Source organism: Chinchilla lanigera, unplaced genomic scaffold (genome assembly GCF_000276665.1).
Source record: "Chinchilla lanigera isolate Chin_1 unplaced genomic scaffold, ChiLan1.0 scaffold00005, whole genome shotgun sequence".
NCBI classification, from domain to species: Eukaryota; Metazoa; Chordata; class Mammalia; order Rodentia; family Chinchillidae; genus Chinchilla; species Chinchilla lanigera.
Genome location: NW_004955406.1, coordinates 37128701 through 37152118, shown reverse-complemented (window position 1 = coordinate 37152118; position 23418 = coordinate 37128701). Strand labels below are relative to the sequence as shown.

Genomic DNA, 23418 nt, shown 5'->3' with positions numbered 1-23418 from the left:
CTCCTTGCTGTCTGTCCTGACTGTGGGCCTTCCCTTCCTCTAAGCATGCTGGGACCTCAGGAGAAGGCAGGAAGGAAGCCACCAAGATGGGGGAGGGCCAACTAGAAGGTGATGGCTGTGTGGGGTGGACACACTGGAAGGTTCCCCAGAGCTGCCCCTGTCCTCTGCCCCCACTGACTCTTTGCTTCTATCTGAAGCTCCTTCCTTCCCTCTATCCAACCACAAACACTTCAAACAATGCCCCGGGTTCCTTGTGCATTGTCCAGCAGACAGAGCCAGTCTAACCTGTACCTAAAGCTCCTGTTACTAAACTGTAATTGCTCATTGTAATGTCTGTTAACAGCAATTCCAGCACTCAAGAGGCACCTTCACCTTGTTATACCACCTGCTCCCCCATTCATGATTCATTTGAACTGTAAATCAGCCTGGAACACTGTCTTCCCTGTCTCACACAATGGGAATGAGGCCCACAGAGGAGGCCCAAGGGTTTTCACCTAGAAAGCAGCTGAGTAGAGCCTAGAAAGAATCCTCCTACTTTCCCCATGTCTCGAACAATGGGACTCTGCCTGGGGGAAAGGGAAGGACCCCGTCCTCTCTGTGTTCCTTTCTGTGCTCCCCTAAACAGCAGGACCAACCCTGGCCCTCCGTAGCTTACTAAAAACTCACCTACTGCAAGGGACACAATGCTATGTCCTTGAAAAGTGCTTGTCCAATACCTGGTGTCCTTCAGCCTGCCCACCTCCTCACAGAAAGGCCCCTTCCTGAATGCTGAGCCTGGGGGTCAGACCCAGTACCCTGGATACCCTCTTTCTCTAAACCCACCCTAGCTCTGGCTTTGGCTGGAGCTGTGGACAGAGACTAGGCCTCCGTCGGGTGTGCTTCTCCCTGCACCATTACAGCTGCCAGGGATGCTCCCTTTTTTGTGAGGATTTGAATTCCAGACTGGTGATCTCCTTGATCCTATCCAGTGGCCTACATCTCAGGACCCATGTGTGATACAAAGCTCGCTTCTCAGCATGGTCCCAGTGGGCTCCTTTGCGGACAGTGGGCTTTGTAAAAAGGTGGGCCCTGAGGAAATCTTGGAAGAAGCCAGCTCCTAGGGAAGGGTACAAGCAGCCATGGCCTCCCTCTGCCCTGGGCAGATACGGGCATTGCTGGGGCAGGGCAGCCAGAGAGGTTGGAACCAATGGGGAGCCCCAGAACCATGTCCCCGAGTGTAGGTCTGGCCTCCCCCATCTCCTGTGACCCTCCTTGTTCCCCACCTGCTAGTGAGGGACCCCAGTGGCTCACTCCTGGGAAAGTGTCCCCACTCCCAGGCCAGCCCACCCCCACCTCCTTTGCTGCTCCCCCTGAAGGCCCTCCTCCCTCTGCCTCTCTCCGCTCAGCTCCTCAGTGAGAATAACCGCCCTCTGACCTTCCTGCCACTGCTGCTGCCCTGCCACCTCCGCCACCCCTGTGTGTTTTCCTCTCTCCCCTAATCCAGCTAATTTTCTGCCCTCCCCAGGTCTGATGACAGCGACTCCTCTTTGTCGGAGGTCCTGAGGTACACACAGAATGTCTCTCATGTTTGGTCTTCTTCTCTCTCTTCTCTCTTTCTCTGCCTCCCGCTGCACCGGCCCTCCCCGCTTGTACACCTGTCCTCAGCATGCGGCCCGCCCTCTCCCAGCACCCTGCCTCCCTCTGTCCCATGCCCGTCCTGACACTTCTTCCCGCCCATGGTTCCTCCCGCTCAAGGGGGCCACTTGGCCTCTGACTGCACCAGGACTGGCTGGAGTTGGGGGCTTGGGGTGGGGACAAAGTTGCTTGTGGCTGGCCCTATGCTCTTCTCCCCCGCTGGCCTGGGCAGGGAGGAGCAGAGCGTGGAAGCCTGGGGTGGCCGGGGCCAGAGCTGAGCTATGTTGAGTGTCCCAGGGCAGTAGAGTCACTGGATGCCCCAGGCACCAGCTGGGCTCCTGTTCATTTGAGAAATGTTGGGTGGTTTGGTGACTGCTCAGGGTCCTTGTGACTTAGCTTGTGTCAGTGGAGTGAGCCTTTCAGATGTTGGCCCTGAGAGGGCCACCCAGAGTGGCAGCACCTCTTGCCCACATGTCTTGGTGCAGGGCTGTGCAGGCATCCCCTCCCCGCTCAGCCTGGGGGACAAGGAGAGCCCAGTCCCCACAGCCAGCCTAGTACAATACTCCACAACAGAGGACCAGCCCAGGACCCGTGGGGCCAAGCTCCTGAGCAGGATGGCTGTCCGTGGGGTGTGCACCGCCAGCCCTCCCGCAGCTCTCTGTGAGCTGCTCCAGCCCAGGGATGGTGTTCATCAGTCCTCCTGTGCTTTGCCACCATGTGCCAGCCTTGCTCGTCCAAGCGAGCCGTTTCTCTTGCACACATCCTCGCAGCAGTCTCAGGCTGAGGGCCCTGTGGGGAGCAGGGCTGGCTTGGGGAGCTGTCGGTGCATGTACCTGGCTGCCAGCAGGTTCCCTGGGCAAGTCCATAGGGCCTTTGTGAAAGTGCTGCCGGGGGACTCTGGTCACTTCTAACCCTTCAGCCATAGTGTCACTGTCAGGAACAGTATTGTTTTTGAAAAAAGAATTTCAGACGTAATTCAGACAGGCTCTCATTGCAAAAGACCCTCGCTGAGGAGAAAAAAATCCTCAGAACCTCCAGGAAACAGCTGTTGAAAAGTGCATGCCCTTACCTGGCTTGTCCCCATTTCCTCTCTCAGAGTCGTGGGGAACAAGGAGGTGCCATTCCAGGTCCACAGGGCCTCATTCCAGAGAGGCCTCCGACCTCCTAACCCCAGGCTGAGCTGGGGCCCTAAAGGGGTTTGTCCCTTCGTAAATGGCAGGCATGGTTTGACCGCGCTGGTCCAGCAGGAGCCTGTGGGAGGGGTGTGCACGTGCGCATGCGTGTGCTCGTGGGTCTTGCCTTTGGGAGCCGTAGGCCCCAGACGCAGGCCTATAGAAATAGAGGGATGGTGGTCCAGCTGTCTGTGAGGGTGACGGCCTGAGTGTCTCTGCTCCCACCCCTCATACTTGCTGATAGAAGCAGCGTGAAGATTTTGATGGGCGCTGCAGGGGCTTACTCCAGCCCTTCGGCCTGTGCCTTGCAGGCAGAGGTCCAGGTGCATTTGTCTCAGGTTTCTGGGTCAGGTGGCATCAGATGGGACCTCTTCATGTGCACGGCCATGCCTGCTTCTCCTTCTGTGCCTTGCATGGAGCTTATTCCCCATAAGTGTTTAAGGTAGTGACTGCAGATTTCTATAAATACAGGCCCTTAGCCAGACGTTGGCACACACCTCTAATCCCAGTACTCTGGGAGGCTGAGGCAAGAGAATCTTTAAAATTCAAGCGCAGCCTGAGCAACTTAAGTGACTTAGTGAAACTTTGTCTCACTATAAAAACGGGGATGGGGATATAGCTCAGTGTAAAGGCCCTGGGTTTTATCACCAGTACAACAATAAAAAAAAGAGAGGCTGTCCTCACCCAGCACAGAATTTCCCACTCTTAGGCCTCAGTGGACTTCTGCCAGAGGTCCTGGAGTCTCCATCATGAGGCCCTCATCCCGTTTTGCCCTGACCCATTCCCATGCTCCTTGATAAGCCTGGCTGTAGCATCCCTGGCTGACAGGTGTACTCTCTCCCTCTCTCCTGGGAAGGGGCATCATTACCCCGGTCGGAGGAGCAAAGGGTGCTCGAACAGCCCCGCTGCAGTGCGTCTCCATGGCCGAGGGCCACACCAAGCCCATCCTCTGCCTGGATGCCACAGACGAGTTGCTTTTCACAGGGTCCAAAGGTACGTGGTGCCCTAAAAGGCCAGGTAGGTGTAGGCTCTCCCACCCACCCCGACTTCCCTTGTCAGAGTAGGCTGTTACAGAGACTGAGCACAGAGCCGCAGGAGGCATAGCTCAAGGGGTCAACTTGCTCCGCCCTTACCTCCTAACTAGCTCAGGACTCCTGCCATACACAGCCCTGCCCGCCTTCCTCAGACCTGACTGGCTGGCTCCACTCAGCACTTCCTTCCAGACCTCCCTAAAAACTTCTCAGGGGCCCACCCTGCCTTTGCTCATGTCAGTCCCCACCACCACTGCCCCGATGACCTTACCCAGCACCTTTAGACAAGCAGATTGACAGCACAATCCCCACAGTCCCCTACTGTCACAGCAGTGCAGGCAGAAATGTGACCAGCAGAATCCCAACACTGAGGGAGGCCGATGCGGGAGGATTGTAAGTTCAAATTCTGATCAGTTTAGCAAGACTGTGTCTCAAAATTTTAAAAATGTGTAGGGGGTGCTGGGAATGTAGCTCAGTATCCCTCCTCCTCCCCTCTGCAAAAAAAGAAGAAAAAGAAGAAATAGAAATTTGACTGCCAGAAAAGAACAAGTCTATAGTAGACACAGGTAATAGAAGCATAAGCATTTGTATATCTCAGAAGGAGAGGTAGCTGTCAATCAAGTTGTGATTGATTGATCCCAAGGTTTCCCATAAGATCTGCTTGCTCATTAGTATTAGCATTTGTAGGAACAAACACCAAAAGCTGAGGAATTTTATTAGCGCAGGTCACCTTGACAGTGCTCACATAACTCATCCTGATTTAGTACTCTCACCAGCTTACTATTTTCTGCGAGTTTGTTACGAGTACTTCTGTTTGTGGTTTTCTCTTCCTTCGATGGGAGCATCCACCTCTAGATGTCTGTCACTCCCTGCTCATCCTGGCAGCCCTGTAGGGTATACTGCCTGTCCCCACAGGCTGACATCCCTCCCCTCCTCATCTCCCACAGACCGCAGCTGCAAGATGTGGAACTTGGTCACTGGGCAGGAGATCGCAGCTCTCAAAGGCCACCCCAACAACGTGGTCTCCATCAAGTACTGCAGCCACTCAGGGCTTGTGTTCTCTGTGTCCACCTCCTACATCAAGGTGTGGGACATTCGGGACTCAGCCAAGTGCATTCGGACACTCACGTAAGTGTCCACTCCCTCGGCCTGTCCCACTGGTGGGCTGTAACAGGCTGCTTTGGGGCAACACTGCCCAGCCCAAGTGATCCTCTACAGCCTGGCCATGGGTTTGAGAGCCCTTGATTGAGGACAGGATTTGGGGCAGCAGACTGTTGAAGCTGGGGCCTACCTGACCCCCACCTCTGTCCCAGCCCCTCAAGTCCTGTTCTAGGATCCCAAAAGAGGTGCTGGGAAGCAGGGTGAGAGAGACCCCCTGGAAAAGTCATGTTTTGTCTTTACATGGGCTTGGTAAGCCACAGTCTGATATTTAATTTGATCCTTCAGAAGTAGATACAGGAGTTTTTAGTGCAGTATTTTATGCTGTATGATATTATAATGGCAGATGCTATCATTGTACATTGTCTGAACTCGCAGAATGTACAGCACCAAGAGTGAGCCCCGTTGTAAATCATGGACCTGAGTGCAAAGTGTGTCCACATCCGTTTGTCAGTTGGGACACAGGCACCACTGTGGTGTGTGGTGCTGATATCAGGTGAAGCTGTGTGTGTTGGGGGAGGAGGTACACAGAAAATGCCTGCACCTGCCGCTCGGTCTTTCTATAAAGCTAGAACTGCTCTTAGGAAAAAGACATCTTAGGAAAAGAGGAAACAATGGGTATTACTACTCTTCTCATAGAGGAGAGAGCTTAAGTGATTTCACAAGATTCAGGCTCCTGCCCTGATTGTACAGCCTTTCCACACCTGCGCAGTCACCCCCGCAGGACACATGGGATGCTTCTCACTGGGAGTGGAGAAGCAGCTTCCTTTTGGTTCCTTGACCCTCTGTCAGTCGGGGAAGGCTTCCTAGGAAAAGTGGGTCACTTGGGCTGGCCTGACTGCAGTTTGATGGATTTGCTGATCCACAGGGAGGAAAGGTTTTGACCTCTGGCTTCTCTCTTCCCCTGGGCAGGTCCTCGGGTCAGGTGATCTCAGGCGATGCCTGTGCTGCCACCTCTACACGTGCCATCACCAGTGCCCAGGGGGAGCACCAGATCAACCAGATGGCTCTCAGCCCTTCGGGCACCATGTTGTATGTTGCCGCAGGCAATGCCGTGCGCATCTGGGAGCTCAGCAGGTCAGTGCTGGGTCCAGAGATCCTGGAACTCAGAGTGGGACGACAAACCCCAGGGTGGGCGGGACCTCAGCTGCCTTCTGTCCTCCATGCTGCTGAACTGCCAGCTCTGAGACCTCTGGGGTTCCTGGAAGCTTAGGTCTAGGTTCTTGATCTTGCCTTGGGGGTGGGGGATACTCTGGTCAGCCCTGTTTGTTCCAGGACAGGTACCCCCTTCACCCAGGGTCCCCTACAACCTACCACTCCTGGTGGGCCTTCACCCCACTGCAGGTTCCAGCCCATTGGCAAGCTCACTGGTCACATTGGCCCCGTGATGTGCCTGACGGTCACCCAGACTGCCAACCAGCATGATCTTGTGGTGACTGGCTCCAAGGACCACTATGTTAAGGTACCTGGGGCCTCTCAGCTCCAAGGCCTGGCCGGGGGTTGTTTCTTCTACTCTCTTCCATCTTTATCTTCTGTTGCATTGGGAAGACTCATGGAAATAACAGGATTTCTGGGGATTTTTGCTGAAGAAAGCACGAAAGAAGGCAGGAAGGTACATGCAGAGAGCTACAGAATGCAGCTTTGTCCAAAAATGATAAATAGGTAGCTGGACCTAGTGTCATACACCTGTAATCCCAGCACTTCTGGAAAGCTGAGGCAGGAGAATCACAAATTTGAGCCTAGCATGGGCGATTTAGTGTATTAGTAAGGCTCTGTCTCAAAATACAGAATAAAGAACTGAGGGTTTAGGTCAGCATGAAGGCCCTGGGTTCAATCCCCAGTACCACCAGAAAAAAAAAAAAAAAAAAAGAAAGAAAGAAACAAAGCAGATAAATGGGAGTGGGGCAAAGTATACAAACAGCACCAATTTGGGTGCTGCCTGGCCGCACAGGCGGAAACTGCGTGTGATTAGGAACTTGAAGGGAGCTGCACAAGGGACCTGGGTGTAGGAAGATGGTGAATATTTGTACAGCAGTGCCAAGACCTGGCTCCTGCCCCTCCCCCACCCCTCCCACAGATGTTCCAGCTGGGCGAGTGTGTGACAGGCACCATTGGCCCGACCCACAACTTTGAGCCCCCGCACTATGATGGCATCGAGTGCCTGGCCATCCAGGGAGACATCCTGTTCAGTGGCTCCAGGGACAACGGCATCAAAAAGTGGGACCTGGAGCAGCAGGAGCTCATCCAGGTAAGGTAGAGGGAAGAGGGGGAGGGAAGGGAAGGGAAGGGAAGGGAAGGGAAGGGAAGGGTATGGTGGGCCAGGACAGAGCCCCAGGCAAGTGGATTCTAGAGCTCCCCAAGCATGCTTGTCCCTGCCCCCTACCCCCTGCAGCCTCCCCTGCTTCTGCAGGTCACCTTAGGCACCTGCTCTCAGCAAAGGCTTTGCTCTTAGCCCTTGGGTTTAAAAGTAAAGCCCACAAGTGTCCTTTCCCAAGAGCAGTTCCATTGTCCTAAGCCATTTGACAGCTGAAGGCTTCTTCACCATAGCAGACTCTTAGCTTTGAACGTAGGGACCAGGACAGAAGGCCTTATCTCTGGAGCCCTGACGCCCCTGGCCCAGGTTTGCACAGACTGCCTTTGGCTCATGAGGGAGGCCTGTTTTGTCCCTGGAAAGGCCAGGGGAGCCCAGTAACACCCACCACCACCAGCAAGCGTGTGCTCCTGGGGCCCCAGGACTGGTCCCTCCCTCCTCTTCATATCTACCAGCCCTTACCAGCCCCTATCCTCCCCACTGCAGCAAATCCCCAATGCACACAAGGACTGGGTGTGTGCCCTGGCCTTTGTCCCAGGCCGCCCCATGTTGTTGAGCGCCTGCCGCGCGGGTGTCATCAAGGTCTGGAATGTGGACAACTTCACACCCATTGGAGAGATCAAGGGCCACGACAGCCCCATCAACGCCATTTGCACCAACTCCAAGCACATCTTCACAGCCTCCAGGTGGGTGCTGCGTGGAGGAGCTGCCTCTGCTCCAGCCCTTTCCCTTGGGTGGGCAGGACATCTGGGAGGCTCAGGAAGCGACCCACGGTGCCCTCCTTTCTGTGCCTGGCTAGTGTGCCGGGCACTGAGGCAGACGGGAGCAGGGAGCTGCTGGGCCCCAGGCCAGGACTTGCCCACTGTCTCCACGCTATCCTGCCCCCACCCTGTCCAGGTGGCTCTCAGATCACAGAGCAGCCCTGTCTCCCTCAGACCACAGCTCCTGAGCCCCATATCTGGTCCCCTGTGCAGGCAGTGCCCAGGCCCCCAGTCCCAGGGGTGCCACTCAGACGGTCTCTTCTTTTTCCTTCTTGTTCCGACCATGTCCTTCCTCTCCCTCGCCCCGTCCCGTCGTCATCCTCTCCTCTGTGCCTCGCCTCTCTCCCCACACAGTGACTGCCGGGTAAAGTTGTGGAATTACGTCCCTGGACTCACCCCCTGCCTTCCTCGCCGGGTCCTGGCCATAAAGGGCCGCGCCACCACCCTGCCCTGACCCTCCCCGTCTTTCCCGTCTCCTCTCTCGCTCTTTCCCTCTTTCCTTTTCCCTGTCTTTCCCCACTTCGATCTGAGCTGCTTCCTGACGGTATGAGATTATTTTACTCTTTCTTCCTCTTCTCCCTTCACACCCTGCCTGGCCCAGAGAGATTGCCCTACCCACCCCTCTGCCAAGCATGGACAGTGGGCCATGGCCCAGGGCAGGGTACCAGTGGCAGGAAGCAGAGGGAGGGGAGCATTCAGGCCTGGACAAAATAAAAACAGCAGCAGGAAAACCCAGGAGAAGAACCCCACTGGGCACCCCTGCCCGGCACGTGTCTACCCTAAGCAGCGCCTGCCTCTCTGCCCCTGCCACAGGTGGGAAGGGGGGGACGCAGCCCAACTGTGACTTTTAGGGCAGCCAGCTGGGCCCACTTTGAGAGCTGACCAGCTCCCTCTGTGTCCTCCCTGCCAGCGACCTGACGGTGAAGTTTTGGAGCGTGCGTCGGTTACCGGAGGCCCACCCTCGGAGTTAGGTCAGAGGGGCGCCTGGACCCTCCGCCCCAGCAGCCTGCACAGCGTGGAACGGAAGCTGTGGCCAACCAGATGGGAGCTGCGCAGGGGGCAGAGGGTGTGGCCCCTCTCCTGCTCCGCCTCCTCTCCCTTGGACTTCCCACAGTATAGGCTCCCTGTCCCTCCCCTGCCTCGGGAGCCTCTCGGTGAGAGAGAGGTTGGGGAGGAGTTAAGCTGTGAAGCCAAAGGCATTATCCCCCCTCTCTCTCCCCCAGCCACTCCCTGGCCTCCCCTCAGCCGGCCAGGCCATGGTGTTTCCTGCTGAGCGGGCCCTGCCCTGTCTTCCCCACTGTTGTCCCAGGGTGGAGCCCTGTAGGAAGGTAAAGTAGCCCCAGCTCCATGGTGCCCTCTGATGAGCTGGCCTCCCTGTGTCTCACAGCCCAACTTCTGGAGCCACTGTACCTGCCTCTGACGCAACAAGATAGTCCTCAGGTAACCGTGGAGACCAGGTATAGGCAGCTGGGCTTGCAGCTGACCCCGAACCCTGTGTCCAGCTGATTCCAGTAGGCCCCAGCCTTCCCTTGGCAGCCCTTCCCAATAGGGCCCTGGAGGAGCTACTGGAAATACCCCTTTGGAGAGATGGTCAGGAATTCAGTTATTTATTGTTTATTTTTTTCCTGTTGCCTCCTGGAAACTGACTTGAAGTTTCTTCCCATACCTTCTGTCCCTCAGCTCTTAGGGGGTCTGCTCCCATGGCGCTCGGGGGCCGCCACCTCTGTTGGCTTTGCTCTGTAGAGGAGGGAAATACCTGCTTCCACACTTCGCAGCTCCAGCCTAGCCCCGACTGTGCCCCTGGGGACCCTTCTAGTGCACCCCTGGCAACTAGGCTGCCTGATGCTTCAGTGCCTTCCTCGCCCAGGCCTGGCCCGCTGCTGGGCAGCCTTACACCAGCCATGCCCTTGGTGCCACCTGTGTCTGCTCACAGGTCTCATGCCCTCTGCCCCTGGAAAGGGGGCGCGCTCCTCACAGCCCAGGACCAGGGAGCCCCACCCTGCAGAGTCTTATGTGGTCATGTAGGCAGCAGCTTAGTAGACTATCTGGTAGGAAGCAGCTTGGGTCGCCATGTTTTCATCATCATTTGGGACAGGGAGTCTCTTCAGCTTTTTTCCTGTAGTTATTCAGGAGATACATTTTCAAGCCTTAAACCCAGCATAGTGCATGGCCCTTCCTTTTAGGAGATTCATGGTGAGAAGGCAGTTGGTAGTTCTTGGAGCCTCCTTTTCCCCTGGGGCTGTGGCCTCACAACTCGAAGGCTGGGGCTAAATCAGTGTTCCAGTGCCCCCTGTTGGAACAACTCTGGATTTACAGGGATGGGTCTTGGGTGGGGTCAGCTCCATCCTTCATCCCAGGCTTTCCCCCAAGCGTGTCCACGCTGTTTTTCCACACTGGTCTTGTGCTTCTCGGCCTCAGTCTAGGAGCCTGGAGTCCCCATTCTTTCTAGAGGACACGTTGACTTTCGAACTTGCCTGCAGTGGCGTTGCCTCTGCACTCAGCTCGTTTTTGTGCGTCCAAGGCCATTGGAGCCTCCCCCGGTGTGGGAGGGTCGGGGCCCCAGTGAAGGCTGTGTGGGGCTGTTCCCTCCTCGGCACCACCCCAGAGGCTGAAGAGGTCGTCCTGCTTGTGTGCGGCCCCTGCCAGATGTGACGTTAGGTCTGGTGAGCCAATGTCGGGATGACCTGACTCGAATGCTGGTCTTCTGGAACCGGAATGGTCTGTCTGCTCTGACTGCAAATCCTTCTTCCCCTGGCTGCCCCAGGGTTGCTGGGCAACTCCCTTCGAACTCAGAAGTGACCACCAGTCTCCTTTCCTGCCCCATCCAGCCTTCCCCACCTGAACGGAAAGCTTTGACATTGCACCCTGTAAGAATGACCCTGTCTGCATGACTGTTTACAAACTACGGAAACACACAAGACTTGTGTCCCCTGCCCTTCCCTGTGGGCTGGGGGTACCCCAACCTGAGGTGACTGTACTGTAGCTTCAAGGCCTGTTCTTGCACAAGATGTGGTCTTATGGCCTCCAGAGGTGCTCCTTGTTGCCCGCTGTCCGCCGTCTCTGATGGGTCACTACCTCACCGCAGGGCTGGCCCCCCTGTCCCGGCAAGTATCATTGACTCTAAACTTGAAGTCCTTCTGGATCCCTGAGCCTGTCATCCCTGAGCTGCTCTGAGCTGTGCTGCACAAGCCCTGGGGTCTCTGCCCACACCTTCGGGAACATCCAAGGTACACAGATGGGGCAGGCCCCCAGCTCCACCTCTCGCACAAGCATCCTTTGTTGGAAGCACAAACCAGTTGTGATCTGAGCACAGTGGCAGGGCAGCTCTCAGCAGGCGATGTGGCCAAACCGGGAGGCAGGAGGCTCCTTGAAGGTTGGCCAGGAACCCCAGTTAGACAGTGATGCCATATATTGGGGAAGGCAGCCGCCCTTGCTGAGAACAAGGCTGGGCCTAATTCTGGGGCTTTTTATGTTATGTTGTGTCCCCATCCTGAGACTTGAGACCCAGGTCATGTCTGTATGCCATGGGCCCCGGGAGCAGAGCGCACCCTAGCCCAAACTCCCCCGCCTGAATACAGGCTGTGCTAGCCCCACTGAGCCTGAAGAGTGTGGACTCAAGACTGTCTCCTGAGCCAGGTCCCTGTTTTTGAAGCTGACTGGCTTCCACGGCCCTTCGGCTTCTCAGCACAGCCCTACACCAAGGCCTCACTCTCAGTATTAGCCAGTTCAGTGTTTGCTTTCAATCCAGCCACTTGATTCCTCGAGGGCAGCCAGAATCCCCTGAGGCCACACCTGAGCCACCTTTGGAGATTGCTGCGGAGGGAGGGGAGGGGAAGAGGCCAAGGCCACACAGCCAAGCCTTGCAGTAGTCAGGGTGCTGCCACTAAGCGCTTGGGAAAGAACAGCCTTGGATATGGGAATGGCCTCCTGCCGGCCCAGCTGAGGCCTTGGAAACTCTCCTTCCCCTCCCTTGTCTAGCCCTGATGCCTGCCAGGGGCTGTGTGGCTTGGCCACAGGGTAGCTTAAAGCACAAAACCACTTCGATGAAGATACTGAGTCGCCAGGACTTTTGCACACTGCCTAACATGGTGGAGACAGGCAGGCGGCTGCTGTGAAGTCAAGGGACATAATGTCCCTTTGCCCAGTCTTCTCCCATCTCTTGGGGGCCACCCCCACTGGAATCTGGGCTGGGCACAGGCACACCCCCTGGTTGTTCAGACCCTGCCCGGGCCTGGTGTGTTTGTGGGCAGGGCCTGCCCAGCAGGAGCAGTGAATGGCTTTCCCCTGTGAAGCCCAAACTTGTGGCACTGTCCCTTTGGCATCTCAAACAGGAAACTGCTCACTGCTTTCTTTGCTGGGCACAGCCTCCTCCTGGTCAATGGCCAGTGTCCCCCACAGGCCTTCCTGGGCCTGGCCTTCCCTTCCTGGCTCCCAGCTCTTCACGCCCTGTGGAGCAGAATCTGCAGGGAAAGTTGTTTCTCTTTGGCATCTGTGTTCTGTCCCCCATGCCCGCCCTCCTCTACCTCTAGCCCTCAGATGACCCCCGAGCCCTACCACACCCCAGTTTAGTACTTCCAATGTGTGTCCCAAGGCCCTCACCAAGAAGTAGGGAGTAGAAACTGCTTGATGAAGAACAGATGGTCAGAGAAGACCCTTGAAGGGATGGGGCCCTGCCTGCCCACCAGCTCTTTTCTAGCCATCGCCCCCTGCCCAGGCTCGTGTGCCCCTCTGAGATGTGGCTAGCACAAGGTGTATATAAGTTTTGTACCTCTGCTGATGACTGTACATAGTGTATGAAAGTTATTTAAGCCTCTTGCTGTACATTTCTGTTCCTAGATTGAATGTGTGTGTTCTAAGAAGTTGTCATAAATAAAATCTGAATGACTGTTGTCTGTGGAAGGACTGCCCCTGAGAGCTGCTGAACTTTGGCTGGTGGCCCTTTTCAGAGTGGGAAATTGGTACTGGTGTTGGTGGGTGAATGACGCTGGCCTCTGGGACTGGGTCCAGCTTAAGAGAACTTCCTGGGCTCTGAGTCTGAGGCTTCCTCAGCCAGAAAGCAGAACTTTGAGTGTCCATTTCCCCTCCAGACTTCACATGTTGCCTTCAGGGACCAGAGCCCGTGTAGCTGCTGAGCGAGTAGGCACTAGCATTTATTGAGCACCTATTTATCTCAGGCACTGATCAGGGCAGTTTCCATTGGATCTTCCCAAGCCTGTGGACAGGTGACATCCTCATTTTATGCAGTGAGAAATGTCTCAGAATGGAAGTAAATTAATTGTCCAGGCTCACAGCTAGAAAGGACAGAGCCCGGATTTGAACCCACCCTGCCCAACTGCAGCCTCATTTCCTTGCACTAACTTAGCATGTGCCTTCCGCAGGACCTGGGATTCACTGTGTGCCACACATTTCGTTCCCTCGCTGCTTACGGAGTGAAGACAGAAATATAAAGAAGTCCTTTCAGAAAGTATCTCTGGTATCTCTGTAGTGGTTGTGATTTTCACTTAAACTTTTAAAAGCTATACCCACCCCCACATCCCTTGTTTTTCTTTTCTGATGCCAGGAATTGAGCCTTGCCCATGCTGTCATACCACTGAGCCCCAACTGTGTTCCCTCTGGATACCCTCATCTCAGGATGAGGCTCGGGGAGAAGCTGCATCATCACCATGGGCCCAGACACTCTGAGCCCTTTGCTTCCTACTGTGTTCTATTTTGTTTCCCAAATGCAAAACAAGTTACTCTCTCAGCTTACAGAAGTCCCTTAGCACTCAGGAGCTTACGCAGACCCATAGCTGCAACACAGTCCAGCTAGCAGGTCCTCAGTTTGTGGCAAACGGTCATCGTGTGTGTGTGTGTGTATGGTGGGGAGGCGTCCCAGGGAAGAATCCCCAAGAGGCTTCCAGTCCTCAAGTAAGAGAGGACCCTGAGCCACAGTGAGCAGTTTCCCTAAGTCCCCAGCCCCTCCTGCTCTGGCCTCAGGAGGATGGTGGTTTTTGGCTGGCCCACTGAGCCCCAGCCTTGCTTCCCACAGGCCATATTTCCATGGAATCCTGCCCTCCAGTCCAGGGCCCATTGTGCACTGCTGGAGGTAACAGCTGGGCATGGCCAGCTGCAGCCAGGCTGGGTGTAGGAGTGAAATCTGGGGACCAGGCTCCAGTGACCTTGTCAGAGGCCTTCCAAGGCCAGCTCCTCCCTGCCCTCTACCCCTCCCTCACTCCTTCCCCCAAGGGCTTGCAGCCAAAGTTCCGCATTCCCTGTGTTTTGAGGGAAGAGGGATACAAAGTTAAGGGCCTCTTAACTTTTGTATTGTGTGGTGTCCCCCCACCCCACTATATGAATACTACCTGCTTTAGAAAAGTTGGAAAACAAGAGAGTCAAGGAAAACCCCACTTAGGACCTAAATTTCAGGGCAGCTTTCCCAGACAAGGAAATGGCCCTGCTCAGAAGGCGATGAGAGCCATTCGTTGTCTGAGCTCGGTGGCATCTTAAAAGACCCACCCCTTTCCCCACCTGTCTCAAATTGAGGCCCAGGGAGGCTGACAAAATTGGGCAAGGTCATACTGGGACAGAGATGACCCCACAATCTGTTACTTGGTTTGACTAAGGTGATTTGTGGGATCATCAGAACAGTCTTGGAAGTAGGTCTTATCCCACATCACTTACCCTGTTAATATGTTGGGTTTTTCGGGAGGTGGTTTTTGTTGGTGTTTTTTGTTTGTTTGTTTTTTTAGAGAGGGTCTTGCTATGTAGTTCAGGCTGGCCTTCAACTTCCTATGTAGCCCAGGCTGGCCTTAAACTTGTGGCAAGCCTCCTGCCTCAGCCTCCCAAGTGCTGGGATTACCGGCATGCACCATCATGCCTGGCACTATTAATAGATTTTTAATAAAATCTACCGTCTATCATTGCTTGTAGCAAAGCAAGATTGCCTTTTGGAGCCAAGGAAGGGGTATGAGTGTGTCACCAATTCCGGTGAAACTTCTCATTCACCTCCATCTATAAAGTGGCCTCCTGACCAATGCCAAGACTAGTGCGGCCTTCGGTGCCAGACTTAAGGTTGGAAGCACAGAGAACGAATGCCAGCTGCTGGGCCAGGCTGAGACAGTGCTGCTGCAGGGAGGCAAATGGCAGGGAGATGGCAGGAGGGGCGCTCAGGCGAGTGACAGAGGTTGGCGCTGCAGAGGACAGAGCTCTAGCAGGGTCAGTGCGTGTTTGCCCTTGGGAGCCTAGCTTTTTCTGGAACACTGAATTAATGTCTTGAGTTCTGCCTAGGGCCCAGTGAGGAAGCATCATGGATAACAGGCGGTAGCAGGGGGAGAGAGGAGGGTTTGTGGCTGCAGGAGCAGCAAATGAGCCTGTGTAGATCCAGAGACATTGTGGGACTGTTGTCAGGTGGGCCAGGGTCAGGCTGACTCCGACAGGCAATAGGGGAGAGCAGGTGCTGACCAGTCCCCACGGCACAGAGCTCTTTAGAGGTGCAGTGACCAAGCCTGGAATCCAGCCTGAGCACAGTCGCTCAGGCCATTGTCTGGGCTGAGTCAAGGGGGAGCCATGGTGCTGCTTCATAGCGCCACCGATTCCTAGCTGTGTGGTATCCAAACTCTCTGATCTCCCCAGATAGTTTGTGAGCTGACTAATAGCACTTTATTAAATCACTCCTGATTCAACTAATCAGAGCAGACGCCATTGTTCACTATCAAGAATCTGGCCCAGAGCTGGGTGTGGTGGTACGTGCCTATAACCCCAGGACCCTCGAAAGCTGAGGCGGGAAGATTTCAAGTTTAAGGCCAGCCTAGGCAACTTAGCAAGACCTTATTTCAAATTAAAAAACTAAAAAAGGGCTGGGAATGTAGCTCAGTGCAAAGGCTCTAAGTTTAATCCTCAGTACAATGAAAAAAATTATATATATATACACACACATACATACACTGGCCAATATAGCTAGACTATAGAGACTCCCCATTTGTAGTTCAAGTTGGTTCAAAAGAAACTGCTTGCTCTGGCCTCAGGTCACTGGGCTGAAGGGGAGAAGGGCAGACAGGGGCAGAGCAGGGAGAGGCCAGCCTGGACCCAGACGTTTCCTGCCAAGCAGCTGGCTCACAGCACACGGCTCTACCCCAAGCAGCCAAGAACTGACATCTACTTCCACAGAAGTGCAGGATTTCTCCTTTTATTAGAGCAGTCCTTCAGGGGCACACCATTTCTTGGGCTGGGCTCAGGAGGCTGGTCCCACTGCCAGTCTTCAACCCAGGCCTTCAGCTTCAATCCCAGGATGCAGGCTCAGAAGTAGCCCCTTTGGGGCCTCCTCCAGCAGAAGCAGGAAGTCAGGGGGTTGTCCAGCAGCAGCTTCTCCTTGGCTTCCAGGACGTAGATGGTCTGCGTGGCAAGGCAGCTGACCATGGGATCGGGGTCTCCCTTCATGTGCCTCAGGGCTGTAACACAGAAGCTGCTATAGAGCAGGGCAGCCAGGGGTGGGAGGCCTGTGCCCAGTTTGAGGGATGAAGAGGGAAACAGGATGGGGCTGGGAGCTTCTAAGATACGAAGAAGAGTTCTAGGTTACAAGCAGACCCCAAGTCTGCCCTGGCTCAGGCCACCTGCCCACATCCTGTATCCATCACCAACCCCCTTGGGCCTCTCTGCTTTCCTTTCTCTGGCTCTGCCCTCCCCCTCCTCCACAGAATAGCTGTAGTGAAGTCCTCTGACCTCTGAGAGAACGGTAGGCAGGGCTAAGCCACTGTGTCTGGGAGCCAGCAGAATGAGAGGCAAGATGGAGGAAAAAGGACTTGCAGAGGACACATCCCAGAGCTATGGTGGAGAACACGTGGGCTATAACACCAGTTCTGGGAGTTCCCAAGGGAAGGGGCCGTGTCCCCCAAGGAAGAAGTCAGCTGTGTCTCCTAGGACAAATTCAAGGATTTGTCCTGGCTGGCACGTGGGCTCAAGCTCCACAGCAGTGAGAGTGAGTTAACGTGGATGCAGCAGGGGTCTGACCAACACCCTGAAACCCAACATCCTTGGAGAGAAGTCTCATTTTCTGTCCTTCTGGATGATGATTTTGCAAATACCCCTACCCACTTTCCCGCATTTCCGAGCCTTCCCCACAGACACCAGTACCTCTAAAAACCACCAGCTGTGGGCCACTCACCTGCATAAGCCTCCTCGATTTCGCTCATCTCTTCCGCATCCAGGATTTGGAGGATCTGGCCTGTGGGTGACACACAGAGCTACCTCAGTGGCCCCGCATGGGCTCTTCTCCAAGCAGTCACCATTCCCTCACTTGGCCTCCACCAAAGGACTTTGCCCATAAAGTTGGAATTAGTTCCCAGTTCCCTAAGGGTTCTAAGCACACTGGGCAGGAGAAGTGGTGGATATCACTCTGCTCCCAAGATGCTTGTCCCTGGGGTGATGCAAAGCAATGCCCTCTGCCTGACTTCCCGCACAGGGCAGCACCCAGACTCTGATCCTTCATCCTTTTGGGAGCTGGGCTACCCTGGCTACCTAGGACTTGGCCCGTCTGCTATGGGAAAGGTCACCCAACCTAACGGGGGGGGAGGGGTTACATCATTTCTGTAGGGCCTGTCACTATGCCTTCAGGTCCCAGGTCCTCAGACTGAAGGCCCCTGCAGCAAGGACACAGTGGCCCCAAGAAGGTGAAAGCCATACCTGCAAACCACACAGCTGCCTGGCGGATGGGGACCTGCGTGCTCTTGAACAAAGCTACACACTGCTTCAGGAACCAGAGGGCTTTGTTTGTCTCTTGCTGCAGCTGTAAGAGGTGTTTGATCACAGAAGGATCACAGAAGTTGCCACTTCTTCTGTCTCCTAGACTGTCTTGGGACTGAACTAGGGTTATCCATTGCGTGCAAAAGTCTTCCAAAATATCCTACATCTCTAACTCTCCTACCCCAGCTCCTGAAATTATATTTCCTCCATGAAGTCTTCCTGGATTTACCAAGCCACAGGGATTGCTTTCCTGGTCTTGACCCTGCTGGAACATGAAACTTACATAGATTTGCCCTAGTCTGGCTCATACATGTTTTTCTCCTACTCCTGACAGTAGAAGAATGAACTTCCCCATCTCCTTCCCTACCAAAAATAAAAATTGTGTACTTATACATTGCCTTAAAATGTTCAGTCTCATGGACATATGCTCAAGGCTGCAATAGACCCAGTCATGCCCACAACATTCTGTTTAGACGGAGTGCTGCATGTAATCAAGGATTTCCCCTTTCTCCCTTACCTGGGGTCATATCCTGTCTGTGCCCATCCTGACTTCCTGCCTCAAAGATTCTCCCCTTGCAGTAGCCACAGCCTTGACCTCAGGCCTTGCTTGTCCTTCCTGCGATGATCTGACCTTTCCTTTGCACTCTGCAGTTGAAGTTCTTTCAAAAGGAGGCTACATTCATGGTTGGGGGGCGTTTCTCCCAACTGTTTGGCGGGAGGATCTTTTCTTGAAATAAAATTCCTCACTGGAAAACCAATATCCCTAACAATCAAAACTGGGGCTTCTCTGGGTTGAAGTGGCAGAGGCTGAGCCCAGGCCACCTGTTCACCCCACTCCCACTTTTGAAGTTACCCTGGAAAAGCCTTCAGTTTTCCCCAGTAGTTTTCCTTCTACCACCTCTGACCTTGACCAGAGGTCACCATGGGCTTCTGTGATCCAAGTCCGATCAGCACTGCCAGTCCCAGACGTGTGCTCCGCCGCTCATGCTATGGTCACACGGGGAACCACACTGACTGCTGCCTGACGCTGTCCTTCCCAGCTGGCCATGACCCCTTTATTTTCCCTTGACTGCATTTGATTTTCTGTCCTCATCTCCTTAGTCTCCTTGGAACTAGCGTTTCCTGGGATCCCAGTGTTGAATCCTATGCTTCTTCCACTGCAGTTTGGAGCATAGCAGGTTCGTGGCTGCGACTTCCATCAACTGTCCAGCCATACACTCGATGTTCTCAAATCCCTGTCTCTAGCCCAGCCTGGTTCTCCACGCTTCGGTGACAGACATCTGACTTCCAGTGGGACGGACCACCTGGAGTCACTTTACAAACTCTACATGTACAACTCAATTCGCCAGCTCCTCTCACACCTGCCCCTCCCTCTGTATTCCTGACCTCTGCCCAGGACACCAGGTCAGAAACCCAAGAGCTGACCTCTCTGCCTCTCCTCTCACACCTGCCCCTCCCTCTGTATTCCTGACCTCTGCCCAGGACACCAGGTCAGAAACCCAAGAGCTGACCTCTCTGCCTTCACACGCCGCATCAAATCAATCTCCAAAACCAGATAATCCCTCCATGGCTTTGTCTTCACCACTTTTTGTCATCTCTCTCCAGGGGCCTCTGTTCTTCTCCTTGTGAACTTTCCACTGATTTGTAGCCTGGCCATTTGTCTAAAATGCACAGCTATCCAACCATGCAACCCCCTTGCTTAAAATGCTTCAGTGGCCGCCACTGTTTACAGGTCCAAGTCCTGCTCCTGACTGTGCCCAAACCTCCGATGCCAGCCTGGCCCAGCCTCTGGCATCCTGCTCTGTGCTCTCCTGCCCAGTCCGCATCAGTCAAGAGCAGCCTGCAGATTCTGTTTGGTCCACATTATCAATTGCTTGCCAACATAAACATGGGAAATTTCACCTAAAATCAGGATTTTCTGCTTCTCAGCAATTTGGAATAACTAGCAACCCTAAACTCACTTTCTTTCATAGAAGCAGCTGGTTACTTCTCTACTGGGAAGAGTCAGGGGCTGGTTTTGATTGTCAGAATGATGACAGAGAGCATATTGATTTGTGATCTCCTTGCATATTTGTGTCAATGGAAAGCCTGTTTCAAAACTGTGCCCAAACCTTGACTCTGTCTTCTATATAATATAGACTACTTTTTACAGTTCAGATACATGCTGGGTTTCTAGGAATACATCTACCGTATAAGCCAAAAGCTACACTTCCTTTTCTTCAGTACGCCAACAACTATTATCCATTACTTTGGAAGTCACGTCATCAGTGGCAATGTTTCCTGCGGTAACTGAGTGCCTGCACTACTCCCTGGTGTCACTCTGCAATTCTGAGTAAGGAATAGGAAGGCAGCTTCTGTTTTATGCCTTCTAGAGTAACTGAGCCCAAGCACTTACGTAAGTGGTTGATATTATGTTATGTCACATCGTGCTATGTACATCTGTGCATAATACTTCATTATAAGTTATTTTCCCTAGTCCTTTGGAGTTAGGGCATTATGTTTATTTAGTTTGGAAATATGCATAGGTAGGTAATATTGTTTATAAATTTTACTTTGGGTAGTAAAGAGGGTGTTACCAAAAATATTCCAGATCGAGGGTGTGCTGTGTCAGGCCACTGAGAAGGTGGCCTGGGGTGGGGTCTTCCGTTGTCCTCCGGGCCCCCTAGGCAGATTCTCTGGTAAGTGTCTCCCTGTATAGCCCTGCAAACCACTTAGGGCTCCCACACACAGTATCAGGCTTTTTTTGCCTTATTTCTCAGGGTAGTTAAAAGATCAAATTCTATAGGAAAAGGTGTGCAAAGTCCTTGGCAGAATCAGTGCTTGACTCCACACCCTGTGCACGGGGTGTGCACACCTCAGCTTGCACTCATGATCCCTCTCTTTGCCCCTCTTCCGTGCTCCTTCTGAAGATGACATTTCCTCCAGGCCTGGACTGGGTGCCCCTCCTTTGTACTAGAAAGTGCAGTCCTCTCTTGCAGCCCTTACCAAAGTATTCTGAAATTATTAGGTTGTGTGCCTCACTCCTCAATGCAGAGGGGAAGCAATATGAGTGCTGAACCACAGTCTAGGTGCCCAGCACAAAGCAGATGCCCAGGGAGTAGTAGTTCATTGTTGAACTCTTGCTACTGCCACAAACCCCTAGCTGCGGAAGGACCTCCCTCGCACAGGCAATTGCTGGCTTACCAGGGCCCCCATGATGGTAAATACATCTTCCTTGGCGAAGACTTTTCTGAGCTTTGACCAGCGCAGTAGGGCGGCTGTGTTGTACAGTGTGATCCTGCAGATCTGGGGAGAAAGGGAGCGTACCATGAGGGAAGCCAAATGGCAGCCCTTTTGGCCTTGGTGGGGTGGAAACTCAGGGAAAGAGGGCATTTAGACAAATGGCCAGGCTACAAATCAGCCCTGGTCACATGCTGATCATGCTCAGGGATCAGGGTTAGAAGGAAGGTAGGGGCCATCAAATCCATTGACAAGCCCTTTTTCCCATGAAGGAGGCTTTGCTAGATTCTGAGACCCAGAACTATGTATCAACCTTATAGGCTTTCCCAAGAGCCCTATGGCTTCCCTACTGCCACCTAAAGCAGTCTGTCTGAAATTAGATTTCCTAAAAGTCAGTTACTATTCTGACTCTAGGTTGGCTCGGTCAGGAACATCACCATGGAGGTGACCTGGGGGAACCTTACCCCCACAAGGATAATTTTTCTTTTAAGCAGATGCACCAAGAGGCCTCAGAAAAGGCAAGAAAGCCACTCTGCAAACAAGGTGTTCTGTTGAAAATGGACTTGGCTGGTTTTCAAGTTCTCCAGCTGCCATACCCATTCCTGGTCTCTGGTGCTCAGATCCAGCCCATCCCATCCTGGGCTCCCTGCTGTGCCCAGCACACTGCCTCCAGCCAGGGAGCCCTATCTCTACCCAGGGCCAAGGCAGGAGCAGAAAGCAGCCTAGAGGAAGACTTCAGGGGCCAAGGATGGTCCCTGGGATTGTCCTCCTCAGAGTGTCCACACCTGCCATGTCCTACTGGAACTGGTGGCCTGCTGGATAGAGCCGAAGCTTGAGAAAACTATGGTACAGCACCTGGTCAGTTCTGGCTTCTTACTGAAACTTTCTGGGATCGGAGCCTAACAGGTCTGCTGGAGCCCTGGTCACATGCTGATCATGCTCAGTGTCAGAACGGGGCTGAGTGCCAGGCCTCAGGCTGGGCCTCTTACCTGAGCCACTTCAAAATTCACATCCTGCAGGTGCAGCGCCAGGAAGACTATCAAGTTGAGGATCTGGTGCCTTAAGGGGAAGACAAGCACCCTCCTCTTGACCTTGGCCAGGAGATGGCTGTAGATCTGGAAGGCCAGCAAGCGCAGGTCCTCGGATTCCTGGGTGGGAAGACATCTCTGCCTCTGTACCTGCCTCTGTCCCACAGTCACTTGAGCTCCACCTCTACCAACTTCATGCTCCTGCCTGTGTTCCCACCACCTCAAAGATCTGCTCGATTCCTCAGTGGGACTCTCCTAGGCAGCTGTGGTCTGTCCTTGCTCCATCTCATTCTATTCAGTCACAAGATGACAGGGCAGAAGCAATCAGCCCTCACTGAATGGTGTCCTGGTCAACCAGAGGGTCTTCTGAGAAAACTGCCTGTCTTCCTCCCTTCACAGACACCTAGAGGCAAAAAATGGCCCCTTGGGGGACTGTACCTCCTCGAAGAAGGGCTCCAGCTTGAAGGTGAGCTGAATAAGGAAGGAGGAGGAGTTCTGCCAGGTGAGGTCCTCCACGAGGTGCTTCAGCACCACGAAAGCCTCCATCACAATGTCGCTGCTGGAGGAGTAGCAGCAGTTCAGCACTTGGGGCTGCAGGATGCGGAGTCGCCTCTCCTGCGGAACAAGAGCTCAGAACTTGAGTCAGCTAGGGAAATCTGAGAAATTGCTCACTTTTGGTTCAGCGCCCTGCACATGAGAAGCCAGTGGGCTCTACCACTTTCCACCCTGGAACTGAGATTGGTCCAGCTGTTGGATGGCTGTCAGAATGACCTGCCCTGGAGGACATTTGGGCAGGTGCCTTCTGGGAAAAGGGGAAAAGATGGAGGCGGCTCCTCTTTCTACTACACTGTAAGTCCCTCCCCACTTCCTTTCCCATCTCTGATGATGGTACCCATCTTTGAGAGTCTCAGATGATATGTCTGGGGTCCCAGGATTGGCTGGGTCTCATCTATGAAGTGACCCATTTTGACTTCCTCGGAGGGCTCTTCCTAAGAACGATGAAACTTGAATGGCACAAGCCCTGACCCTGTCCTTGAATCCTTATGAGGATTTGCTCTGTCATTCCAAGAATGTCCATAACTGGACATACCAGACCTCTAGGCCTATCTGTGCCTTCCCAAGGTGACAAGATCTGAAAACATGCCCTTGGCCCCCGAAACATCTTACCAGGTTCTTGTGCTTTGTGAAGACCTCTGTCATCTTTAGCAGAAGCTTCACCGTAGCTGGCTCCGTACAGTTGAACCAGTTGGCCAGAATGTGGGTGATGAAGTCATCCACTATGGCTGCCACATCTGGACACTGGAGCAACTGGCAAAAGGAGACCGAAAAAGGTGGGCAAAGAAAACAATGACTTTGAATCTAGGTCCCTATTTGTTAATAAAGAATGTTCTGGGGGCTGGGGATTTA

General features: G+C 53.9%; 2 protein-coding genes across 9 annotated transcripts in view; one reads left to right on the top strand and one right to left on the bottom strand.

Moving 5' to 3' along the window:
- Positions 1-12951, top strand: part of Kif21b (kinesin family member 21B) — a 48376-nt gene extending 35425 nt beyond the window's left edge. For 3 of the 8 annotated variants that reach the window (XR_001236851.1, XR_001236852.1, XR_001236849.1), the window contains 8 exons: positions 3643-3779; positions 4765-4945; positions 5888-6052; positions 6320-6437; positions 7053-7223; positions 7773-7972; positions 8402-8591; positions 8958-12951. Coding sequence is in view for 3 of the 8 variants with exons in the window: in XM_005375156.2 (XP_005375213.1) it covers positions 1505-1543; positions 3643-3779; positions 4765-4945; positions 5888-6052; positions 6320-6437; positions 7053-7223; positions 7773-7972; positions 8958-9018 (1072 nt within the window). In the remaining 5 variants the exon portion in view is untranslated. Of the gene's footprint in view, positions 1-1504; positions 1544-3642; positions 3780-4764; positions 4946-5887; positions 6053-6319; positions 6438-7052; positions 7224-7772; positions 7973-8401; positions 8592-8957 lie in introns of all 8 variants that reach the window. The other 5 variants (XR_001236848.1, XR_001236847.1, XM_005375156.2 and 2 more) reach the window with 3 other exon arrangements.
- A 3267-nt stretch (positions 12952-16218) lies between these two features.
- LOC102007969 (maestro heat-like repeat-containing protein family member 7) overlaps positions 16219-23418 on the bottom strand; it is a 28241-nt gene continuing 21041 nt past the window's right edge. The window contains exons 17-23 of the mRNA XM_013522084.1: positions 23179-23319; positions 22450-22626; positions 21973-22131; positions 20948-21049; positions 17705-17807; positions 17187-17246; positions 16219-16473 (exon numbers count right to left, since the gene is read on the bottom strand). Of these exons, the coding sequence (XP_013377538.1) occupies positions 16322-16473; positions 17187-17246; positions 17705-17807; positions 20948-21049; positions 21973-22131; positions 22450-22626; positions 23179-23319 (894 nt within the window). The 3' untranslated portion in view covers positions 16219-16321. The remainder of the gene's footprint in view (positions 16474-17186; positions 17247-17704; positions 17808-20947; positions 21050-21972; positions 22132-22449; positions 22627-23178; positions 23320-23418) is intronic.